The sequence below is a fragment of the Tasmannia lanceolata genome, unplaced genomic scaffold (assembly GCF_043159265.1).
Source record: "Tasmannia lanceolata isolate RefF3 unplaced genomic scaffold, GAP_Taslan_0.1 ptg000006l, whole genome shotgun sequence".
Taxonomy (NCBI): domain Eukaryota; kingdom Viridiplantae; phylum Streptophyta; class Magnoliopsida; order Canellales; family Winteraceae; genus Tasmannia; species Tasmannia lanceolata.
This window is the reverse complement of record NW_027518683.1, coordinates 44,967,687-44,979,971: the sequence shown is the minus strand read 5'-3', so window position 1 is coordinate 44,979,971 and position 12,285 is coordinate 44,967,687. Positions and strand designations below refer to the sequence as shown.

Here is a 12,285-nt window from a genome sequence, read left to right as displayed (position 1 = left end):
TGGGATCCACATCCCAAGTCCAGCCAAACTTTTAAAAATAAACTCATTTCAAACCCTCCAAAAAATACAAAAAACTTCAAAACTTTTTCAAAAAGATCTTCCTCTAGAGTTAGGAGTCTGTCCTAGCTGTTTAGGGTGTTTAGAGTTAGGAGGCTGTCCTGATTTGTTTTGATATGGTGTGTCCTGTCGTGTGAGTGTCCCTAGAGTTAGGAGGCCTCAAGTTGATCGGTTAGACATCTAGTCGAACCGATGGCTAGACTAGGAAGCATATAGTCAGACCATAGTTTTCCTTAGGTTGCACAGCCTAGTTACACATAGGATGTAGGGCCCACCTGTACTAACATATGGCTAATCAACTTGCATTGGTTAGGGCATATAGAGAGTCCTAAAAATTACAATTCACTTGAACGTAAGCAATTGTGCAAAAAGCTTTAAAAATCAGTCGAGTCTAGTGGATCGAGTCTAGGATAGCAGTTCTAGATGGTTAGGCATCATAGTTTAGAATAGGGCATCGAACTACGTTGACTCTGATTCTTCCCGAGGCCGGGATACGTAGAGCAGCTGGGATGGACGGCCATCTTGGTCCGAGTCAGGTCACATTAGAGTTAGGACTCATTTTGTCCAGTCATGTATAGAATTGAATTGTGTTGTGTGTTTTGCTATGTTTTCTTACTTTCATGTACAGATCCTATACTTTTAGCTGTAGAATGCATGCGTTTGCACACCAGAACTCAGGCACCAATTAGGTATGACACTCATAACTTAGCTTTTTAGGTTTGTCACTCAGAATCTAGCTACTCCTAGGTGACACTTATTTTATTTCTTTTATGTGTGATTATTATTCATCTCCGAGACATGCATGATTAGATAGACTTCTTCTCGGAGATATTGATTGTCATTTCATATGAATTTTGCCCAAAACTCTTCAAAATCATTAAATAAATGGCATAAGAGACCAGGTGTTTACACTTGGGCGGATGAGGTGCTCTTTAGACCTCCAAATTCGTAACCAGGCACGAACCCTCTTTTTATAATCTCTGGTTATCCGTTGCAACAGGGCATAGTATGGGATCCTTGGCCCACTTCCTCGGATGGCGACTCTTCTTTGTTTAAGGTACGCCTCGAATCTGGGTTAGTCCCCGAATCGAGAGGTATCTCACCTTTTATATCGCCACTCATGCTGTGAGAGGCACTTCTTTCGAGAGTTCCTTGGTAGAGCTCTCCATTCACGTGGATGATCCTGAGACATAGCGTGGGGCCCGTTCCCCGCCTCTCTCTCGGATCGGGGTCCACAGGCTGGCGACTCTGCTGGAGAATTCTTTCGAGATATTGCCTAACTCTGTTAAAATGCCATTTGTTATTAATTTTGAAGAATTTTGAGCTAAAATCATTATAAATGGGAATTTAATCGCTTAGAATCCAGGGGCACCAGATAGGTGTTTAAAACAAGGGATTCACACACTGGATAGCATACATCATTTTGTTCTTTATTTTCTTTTATTGATTTGCTTATTATTGGCTCCACGGGATAGATATAATGCGTGCCTCATGGGATATCACTATCCAGATGGTGCTGTTGTATCTATTACCAAGCTATGCGCCAGTGCTGCAGTCGTAAACACTCGGTGTACTTGTGTTTACAGCAGCCGGTGAGCAATGAAGCATACTGTATATAACACTCGGTGTACTTGTGTTATATACTTAAAGTATGGATCATATGCATAGTACCTGATATTGAGTCCGGAGCTCTACTTTCATTTTACATATATTATGTACTTGGATATATTTGTTGATTTAGTAAAACCCAATTAGGATCTGCATGTGCTTATATATATACAGTATTCATATAAGGACGAACATGTGTTGCTTACACATGTTGGAGCCTAGATTTAGGAGCTATGTCCTATCCTTAGATTATTGTAGCTCACCTTATGTGACTACATCGCAGTCCTAGTACACTCACATGTCTGTCTTGAGTCAAATGTCTTGACTCTGCGGGATTATATTTAGGGCTGGTGCCCCTGGTTAGGATATATATGTATATATCTATATTTTGATTATTAGATTAGAGCCTACTCATTAGTGAGGCTTCCTTATCTAATCAAATTAGTCATATCAGTCCGTTCTTCGAATCTAGACCCGACCAGTGGCTTTTACTTGCCTTCTCATGGTCGTGGCCTATCTTTTGCTCCATTCATTGAGATTTTTGTCCATATATCTTTTGATTATAAGATCAGGACCTACTTTCTAGTAGAGATTCCTAGCTTGAATCAATCAGTCGTATATATTCATCTCTCAGATCTAAACCTAGCTAGTGGCTTCTACTTGTCACACTCATAGCTATGGTTTATTCCTTGACCCAATGATGATAAATATTACCTGTTTTCATCCTTCCAATTCAAACCTCATTTATCCATTCTTTTGTTGTATTACTCAAATTATTGTTCGTCCTGTCTCAGATATGGTCGATAGCTTGTCTGCTATCTCTATGACCATAGTCTATCATTATTGATCTTCTTGATCATACATTTTTGTCGTCCATCTTTCAGATTTAGATCCGGTCTATGATCTACTTTTGTCATTTTATAACTGTGGTCTCTTCCCTGAGTTTCTGATCATCTTTGATCATCAATGGAACATTTGATGTCGCCAATTATATCCTTCTTGTGATTAATGGTTAAGTTCATCCTTATTCTTTGTTTATTCCAAGTTATTCTCCATTCCTTAATTATCCCATTCTATTATTTGTGTTTAGGTTAAAATTATGGCGAATAATGTGTTGAAAGGCTGGATAAACGAGACAATTAAGGCTCTTCCGCGAGAATCTTTGGAAAGGAGTATGGCTGATCGGTTCATCTGTACTTTCAATCATTTGAGTGTGTCTGATATAAATTGGAAGTTTCTCCAAGCAGCCGTTAGATTCTGGGATCCTAATCTTCATGTTTTTTGATTTGGATCTTTCGAGCTTTGTCCTATATTCGAGGATTGGTGTGCTTTATTAGAGCTCCCAACAGACGGACTGTGGATACAATCTTCGAACATAGATTCCTCTCATTCCATTTTTTGCAAGCTATTCAAAAATCAAACCGTTGATGCACTTTCATGCTTAACGGATACGTGTGTGCAAGTTCAAAATCTCATCACCCTTTTTTCTGAAAACATCGATCCTACTAACTCTCGTTTTCAGAGTTGTCGGCGCAATGCTTTGATTTTTAGTGTCTTTGCACGATATGTCATTCGGAAAAACCCTCGTGTTGCTCCGTTAACCTTGTTAACCGTGGTAGACCAAATTAACAAAGGGAGGAATCCCATTCCTACCATGTTAGCAGAGACCTTCTTGGGATTAGATCTTATTGCTTCCCGAGAAATCAAAGACAATTTCTGTGGGTGTGTGAAGCTGTTGTATGTCTGGCTTGGTGAAAAATTTCAAATTCTTCAGCGACAAAGTCAAAATCCGCATATCTTGAAGAATTTCTGTACATGGAAACCAATAGCCAATCAACCTCAGTCTATTGATGAATGGCACAATTGGTTACAACATGTAAAGGAGAGCCAGTTTCGTTGGGTAAGTCATTCATGTTTCCATGTTTTTACTAGCACTTACCCGCATTCATTTGTTTACCTCATGGGTATCGAGAAATCTTCTTTTTATGCACCCATGCGAATTCTCCATCAGATTACGGGAATTCCATGTCCTCCCGGAATCATAGTCCCTCCTCTTTGTGAAGATCTCACTCCTGACCTCATCCGCTCCATTGTGGCTGCTTGGGGAAACAAAAATATAGAAAGGAGGTTAGGTTTATCTCGCAAATTCCGACATGGAGAAATATTGGAAGAGCCTGTAAGCCGGAGAGCTCGGATTGAGGAGCCTTGAAGATCCATATCGTGTTTTGTTATTCTGATTTCTGCATTTCCCATTATTGTCAGTCTGTTTATCCAGTTGTGATTAGAGATTAATATTTTTCATTCGTTGTAATCACAATTTGAATCTTATTAATGAAAGTGTGTTTTTGTTTCTTTTGTCATTGTTTGATCAAAATAGTTTATCTCGATTATCAAAATTTTAATCTAGTGTTTATATTTCCATATCAGGATTCTTGATTGAGCAACCATTGCTCCTAAGAAAATCCTCGTTTCAAAACCAACCTGGTCCCGTCAGACATCTGATTCCAGGCTGAGCCGACAATCCTTGTCACCTTTTTCTTTTACTTCTCCTGTATCACCTTCCTTGAATTTTCAAGAAATACTTTCACCAGTCCAACCAACCCCTGAAACAATGGCAGAGAATGGGCAAAATGGTATGGACACCAATGAAATGATGAAAGTTATCCTAGCGCAATTGGGCACCATCAATGAACAGATTGCTCGCATGAAAGCTGATAGAAGTTCTACTTCCAGAGAGCATGTAGCCCAACACCCTTCTGTTATACCTCCTCCTCCTCCAATGGCCAGGCCCGCGGTTTTGAATGTCGAGGACGATATCGAAGATGAGCAGTATGCAGAACATAATTGTCTCCCTCATCTGGAGAGAGACAATGAGGGTAGAGCGATGGCAGACAGAATAGACAAGCTGGCCCAGGAGATGGAAAACATAAAATTCCAAGGCCCGAAAAAGCTGAATATGGCCGATTTTATGATCTATCCAGGAGTCACACTGCCTCCTAGATTCAAAGTTCCGGACATGGATAGATATGACGGGACAGGGTGCCCTAGAAGTCATTTGATGTCAGTGCTTCCGCTTCTGCAGCAGCATGGTCTATCTCCAGAGCAGGTTGCTCTCTTGTTTCCTCGATCTTTAGTCGGAGTGGCTAAGAAGTGGTTTCTGAGCCTGAAATCTGAAGAGATCCGAACCCTAGAAGACATCGCCAATAGATTCGTCGAGCAGTTCTCCATGGAGGAGGGGATCGACGTAACTAAAAGAGATTTGAAAGCTTTAAAGCAGGGCCACAATGAAACCTTCACTTCCTTCATCCGCAGATGGAGAAGGAAAGCCGCGCAGATGACTCATCGTCTGCCAGATGAGGAGCAAATCAAAATTGTTGTGAAGAATTTGTCTCCACAATACTACCACCACATGGCCATCCAGTACTTTCTTGATTTCAATCATCTCATCAAGACGGGAACCCAAATAGAAGATGCATTGTCTAAGGGTTTGAGATCAAGAGTTCCTTCTGATTCAAGAGAAGGAAAAAGACCTATGGTTGCACCTAAGGAGGTTCATAGTATGAATACTGCTCCGCCAGCGCGGAGAGTAAATTTTGGTGAAGGTCGCCCTGAGAGAAAAGAGCCAAGACGATTTGACCCTTTGCCATATTCCTTGTCAGTGGCATTGAAGAAGCTGTTGAGGGATAAGAAAATTGAGTTGCTAGAACCTAGGGAGGCTCCGAATCCTCTCCCGAGGTATTGGAGGAAAGATTACTATTGCGAGTACCATCAGGGTGTCGGACATCTGACTGATCGATGTATGGCCTTGAAACATAAGATCCAAGACATGATTGAGGCAAAGAAAATTTCTGTTGAAGCTCCTAACGTCACTCGCAATCCTTTGCCGACACATGCAACTCCCCCACCAAATGTTTATGCAATCCTTACAGAGGAAGTTGTTTTGGACCATTCCCGTATTTGCGCAGTAATCTCTGGGGAGCCGTATGTTCTGAGATGGGAAGATGGAGACAGTGATACAGAAAATGAGAAGCCTTATGTACTGTCTGCTCGAGATGGGGGATCTGCAGAATCTGCCGAATGTTCATATGTCCTCAAATTTGAAGAGGGAGAGAGCAGCGAAGAAGTCCCTTATGTTCTAAGATTAGAGGACGAGGATTTGTCGCTCTTGAATGACCAGTGCGATGAGCTCCGTCACGTCACACGTGGTGGACGAGTCTTCAAGCCAGCTGAGCTCAGAGTTGAGAATCCCGCTGAGGTTGCAAGAGGGGTTGACCATCAGAATCAAAAGCAGAAACAGAGTTTAGATGATGAGGAGGACAATTTGCTGAAGCAGCTGAAAATGACACAAGCCAATGTGTCCATTTGGGGTTTACTGATGGCGTCGCCAAAGCACAGACAGGTTGTGCTTCGTGAGCTGAATTCGTCCCAAGTATTAGTTGAGATTACTCCTGATGAACTGGTCAGTTTAGTGGCCGCGACAAGAGCTTCCCGGGATCTGTCTTTTACAGATGAGGACCTGCCTCCAGAAGGAAGAGACCATGTTCGCCCTCTCCGAATAACCATAATCTGCAATAAAAAGAGAGTGCCGGAAGTCTTGATTGATAATGGGTCAGCTTTGAACGTTCGCCCATTAAGTACTGCCACTACCCTAGGGTTTGAACCAACAGATTTCATACCATCTGAGCAAGGTATATTGGCGTACGACGGCACTAGAAGGGATGTGATCGGGATATTGGCCACTGAGATCGAAATTGGAGGAGAGACTTTTGAAGTCGAATTCCAAGTGCTCGATATCAAGACCTCTTTCTTTCTTCTCCTGGGCCGACCTTGGCTGCATAAGGTCGGAGTTATTCCTTCGACGCTGCACCAAAAATTGAAATTCGTCCGGAATAACAGGGTGATTACAGTACGGGGAGATCCAGAGCCTAAAATTGGGCAGATAACTGCTGAATCAGTTGATGAAAGTGCCAAGGATGTCAGCTTGACAGGATTCTCATTAGAGGTCTCTACTATTACTATGGGAGAGGCCATGAATGAGGAGATCATGTTCTTAACAAGTACCAATGTTAGTGTCGCAAGGATGATGCGACGGTTTGGTTATATTCCGGGAGCTGGCCTAGGAAGAAACCTGCAAGGCTTGACTGAATGGCCATTAATGAAGGCGATGAATGGATTATTCGGGTTAGGGTATCAGCCTACCCGAAAGGAAGTCCAAGAAATGAAGGTTTACATATTGAGATGGGCTACATGCCGCCGCTGGGGTTTTGAGTTTCCAATGGGACCGTTCAGCATGATTATGAATGGTAGATTCAGAAAGGAAGGGGCCGATTGTCCGTTTTACGGTTTTCCTGAGCCGTGGTATGATGAGACTGGGAAGAAGCTGCCAGGTCTAGAGATTTTCTTTGCTGATGAATTGCCGAAGAACTTTTTCTTTGAGCAAACTGCAGAGACAGCTGAATTAGAAAAGCAAGACTCGGATTGGGTTGAAAATTTTGAATCAGAATCCCTAGACTCTTTGTTTCAGGTTGAGGTATCGGTTGTGGCAATGATTGGAAGAGACGCACCCTTCATAAACCCAAGAAGCTCCATCACCCCAGCTGAGGGACCTCTGGATAACTGGACCTCACAGGTTATACCCCAAGTATTCTTTCAGTATAGTCCAGTCCCTTCAAAAGAGTCAGTCGTTTCAAAATTTGTGTCAGTTTCTAAGTCCGTCCCAAAGTCTGTCATTTCTAACTTTTCTTTTGATGCAGGTACTATAGAGGTCGGTTCTACTCCTGGAGTGGGTGACGAGTCTGTCCTTGGTGGTATCAAGTCTGAATTAGAGGACAACTTCATTGATTCTTTGTCTGTACATATTTCCCATTGCGTCGATACTGATGTCGACTTATTTTTTCATTCTGTTTCAGAGTCTGTAACGCCTGATGTGGGCGAGTCATCTGATGTAATCATTCATTCTGATGAAATAAAAGATTCTTTTGCTTACATTCCTGTACTTGTCTCTTCTACTGATTCTGCTTCTAAACCTGATCAAATAACTAATAATAAGAATCAAGACTCCCCCTCTAATGAGGAAGCTGACGAAACTCCCCTTGAAATCAAACATATGATTCAACAAGAGGAAAATCGCCGAGCTAAACCACTTGAAGAGGAAATTGAAACCGTAAATATAGGTGATGAAACCTTAATTCGGGAAATACGAATTGGCAAAATTTTATCTCCTGAGGAGCGCAAAGAATTAATCACCTTGCTAAAAGAGTTTAAGGAGGTTTTTGCTTGGTCTTACGACGACATGCCAGGATTAAGTGAGGACATTGGTCAGCATAAATTACCTCTAATCCCAGGCATCAAGCCGAAGAAGCAAAAACTCTGAAAACTTAAAACAGAATGGGAGTTGAAAGTTCATGACGAGGTTAAGAAACTACTCGAAGTGAAATTCATCGAAGTAGTTGAATACCCTGAATGGCTTGCAAATATTGTACCGGTGCCCAAGAAAGACGGAAAAGTCAGGATGTGTGTCGATTTCAGAGATCTTAACAAGGCAAGTCCGAAAGATGATTTCCCGCTTCCGAACATTGATCTTTTGGTTGACAATACCGCTGGACATGCACTCTTATCCTTTATGGATGGATTCTCAGGGTATAACCAAATCAAAATGGCGCCTGAGGATATGATGAAGACGGCATTTATTACTCAGTGGGGGACATATTGCTATAGAGTGATGCCGTTCGGTCTCAAGAATGCTGGTGCCACCTATCAGAGGGCTGCGACTACTCTTCTTCATGACATGATTCATAAGGAGGTCGAGGTCTATGTAGATGACATGATTGTCAAAGGCAGGACTCGGCCAGAGCATACAGTCGCTTTGAGAAAGTTCTTTGAGCGAATTCGAAAGTTTCAACTTCGCTTGAACCCAAATAAATGTGTATTTGGGGTCACGTCAGGGAAGTTGCTTGGATTCATGGTCAGTGAAAGAGGAATCGAAGTGGACCCTCAGAAGATCAAGGCTATCCAAGAAATGCAACCACCAAAGACAGAAAAGCAGATTCGTGGATTCCTTGGCAAAGTACAATACTTGAGGAGATTCATATCTCATTTAACTATGACGTGTGAACCCATCTTCAAGTTATTGAAAAAGAATTCCTCTAAGAAATGGAATGAAGAATGTCAGGAAGCATTTGAAAAGGTCAAGCAGTGTTTGTCTTTGCCTCCTGTCTTATCCCCAGTCATTCCTGGTCAACCGTTGTTGATGTATTTGTCCATCACGGATACAGCAATGAGTTGTATGCTTCCTCAGCAGGAGGCAAGGTCTAAGAAAGAAAAGCCCATCTACTACATCAGTAAGAAAATGTTGGAGTATGAAATCAAGTACACTGTCTTGGAAAAGACGTGTTTAGCATTGGTCTGGGCGACTCAAAGGCTTAGACATTATCTTCTGTTGAACAAGATATTTTTGCTCTCACGGATGGATCCGTTGAAGTATTTGTTCGAAAAACCCGCTCTTACTGGAAGAACAGCTAGATGGTTGCTATTGTTGTCTGAGTTTGACATCACTTATGTCACTCAGAAATCAATTAAGAGACGGGTCATCGCTGAGCAGCTGGCTGATGCTCCTGTTGAAGAGAATGCTTTTCTGAAGGCTGATTTTCCTGATGAAGAGATTATGGACATTGAAGAAGAGATTCCGAGTTCCAAGTGGCTTATGTACTTTGACGGAGCTGTCAATAATCATGGTCAAGGAATAGGGGCAGTTTTGGTATCTCCGAAGAAGGAATATATCCCTATATCCATTAAGTTGCAGTTTGAATGCACCAACAATATGGCAGAATATGAAGCATGCATCGCAGGACTTGAGGCAGCTATGGCTTTGCGAATTCAAGACATCGATGTATTCGGAGATTCAATCCTGATCATTTGTCAAATAAATGAGGATTGGAAAACGAAAGAGGCAAGGTTGATCTCATATCACACTTATCTTGCATCTCTGGTCGAGAAGTTCAGGAATGTCACTTTCACTCATCTGTCAAGAACAAGAAATCATTTTGCTGACGCTCTAGCCACTCTGGCTTCAATGTTGGACATTTCTGCAACGATGGAGGTTCAACCTTTAGCTGTGAGGTTGCAATGGGCTCCCGCACATGTGAATGCCATTGAAATATCCGCCAGGTGTCCAGATGGTAAACCATGGTATACAGATATCAGAAATTTCATTTCAGGCAAGGGGCATCCGCCTGAAGCTTCCAGCAAAGAGAGGAAAACTCTTCAGAAGTTCGCTGCCAACTTCATCATTTGTGGTGAAGAGTTGTACAGAAGGTCATTTGACGGTATTCAGCTTCTGTGTGTTGATGAAGATCAGGCTGCAAAGCTCATAGAGCAAACACATGAAGGTGTTTGTGGTCCTCACATGAATGGTAAGATGCTGTCAAGGAAAATCCTAAGACTTGGATTCTATTGGCCTACAATGGAAACAGATTGTTTCGCATTTGTGAAGAAATGTCATAAATGCCAAGTCCATGCGAATCTTATTCATGTGCCTCCGTCAGAGCTGCACTCTATGACCTCGCCATGGCCATTCTCAGTATGGGGGATTGACATCATTGGCAAAGTCTATCCTAAATCGTCAAGTGGACACGAGTACATCTTGGTGGCCATTGATTATTTCACGAAATGGATAGAAGCTGCTTCATTTGCTTCCATAACTTCCAATACAGTTGCGAAGTTCATCCGTGCGAATATCATTTGCAGATATGGAGTACCTCATGAACTGATTTCTGACAATGGATCTCATTTCAAGAAAGAGGTAGTGCACCTGTGCGAAGAGTTTAAAATCAAGCATCATAAGTCATCTCCTTACAGACCGCAGACAAATGGTGCTGTAGAGGCAGCAAACAAGAACATCAAGGTCATAATCAGTAAGATGACCGAGACTTATAAGGACTGGTCGAACAAGCTTCCTTTTGCTTTATGGGCTTACAGGACATCGATCAGATCCTCTACAGGTGTAACTCCATACTCTCTAGTGTATGGAATGGAAGCAGTCCTCCCTGTTGAAGTAAGAATCCCGTCCCTAAGAGTTATGATGGAAGCGAATCTGCCAGAATCTGAGTGGGCCAAAGCCAGACATCAGGAATTGCAGATGATTGATGAAAAGAGGTTGAGAGCCTTGTATCACATCCAAGGGTATCAGAGAAGAATCAAAAGAGCCTTCAACAAGAAAGTCAAGGTCCGAGAGTTGAAGCCAGGAGATCTCGTCTTGAAGTCTTACCGGGCACCAGTGTTTGATCCCAGAGGGAAGTTCAGGCCAAATTGGTCTGGTCCTTACATTGTTGATGAAGTCCTGCCTGGAAAAGCCGTAAGACTCCTCAATGAAAATGGAGAAAAATTAACAGAACCTACAAACCTGGACCAACTAAAGAAGTACTATGCTTAAATACACCAGGAGGCCGTCCTTGATCGATCAGAGCTTAAAAGCCAACATCCTCAAAGTCAAAACCATTTGCAAACCCTTTGAGCCTAAAAAAAAGAGAAAACCTTATTTCTTTGATAAATTCAAACCAGGGGCATCTTTTATGACTTGCGTCATAAAAGATATTGAACCTGAACTACGTCATGACCTGATACCTCTCTACAAGGTACGTAGGTAGCCTGATCAATTCAGGTTCGGTCAAATCCTTCAAATCTTAAAAAAAGAAGAAACAAAATAAACAATCCTTGAAACCTAAATGGGCGAACTACGCGGACCTGATTCCCATTTCTTTGGGGATACGTAGGCAGTCTGGAGGGCCAGATTCAGTCAAATACATGAAAACTTACCAAATGTGTAACATGTTTGAACCCAAGCCTACCTAAAAGTCCTTCTGGTGTACTTAGGCCCAGGTTTGTAGAGAAACAAAAAGAAAAGAAAAAAAAAATGATGGAGTCTTAGACCCGCTAGACTAAAAACCCGCGAGGGCGGTCTAGGCAAAAGTTAGGGTCATTTCACCCGCTAAGCTGAAAACCCGAAAGGGCGGCTTAGGCAAAAATTAGGGTGCTGAGCCTGCTGGATGGAAAATCTGCAAGGGCAGACAGTCCAGGCAAAAATTAAGGCATGCGGTCCGCCGAAACGAAAACCTGAAAAAGGCAATTTGGTCATGGCAGTGACTTCATAAAGGACAAAACCTCTGAAAGCTAACAAGACTTTCATTTCTTCTGAGGCATTACTCCAAAGTCTGAGTAAGCGACGGCAGAAATTCTTCTGACACTCTCAAGGCTAAGGGGATTAAGACTAAGTAATCCAAAGGGATAATAACCATGATGGAAATACCGGAAAAAAAGAATGAGACACCTTTAAATACGATTTTCAAAAGAATCTAAGAGTGGTAAACTGTACCATTTTAAAACACTTATCAGACTAAGAAGCAGATTCAGTCTCTCTTAGAGTTTAAGTCATTATGCTCGTCAAAGTCTTCGTTTGCTGGTTGTCCAAGTCTTTTCTACGTCGAGTCAAGGTCAAACTCCAGAGTCATGTGTGGTTGATATCCCTCCCAAGGCTGGGGTGATGAGAAAAAATGATAAAGTTGTGTCTCCTCAAAGGTGATACACAGCAGAAAGAAGTTCAGAAGATGGTAAATTCTCAAGACC

At 42.1% G+C, this 12,285-nt stretch overlaps 1 protein-coding gene across 1 annotated transcript; it reads left to right on the top strand.

Moving 5' to 3' along the window:
* Positions 1 to 4,276: 4,276 nt before the first annotated feature.
* LOC143879075 (uncharacterized) lies at positions 4,277 to 7,427 on the top strand. The gene is made up of 4 exons (XM_077381267.1): positions 4,277 to 4,909; positions 5,048 to 6,448; positions 6,605 to 7,195; positions 7,419 to 7,427. The coding sequence occupies exons 1-4, from the start codon at positions 4,277 to 4,279 to the stop codon at positions 7,425 to 7,427; spliced, it is 2,634 nt and encodes an 877-aa protein (XP_077237382.1).
* The last annotated feature ends 4,858 nt before the right edge of the window (positions 7,428 to 12,285 follow it).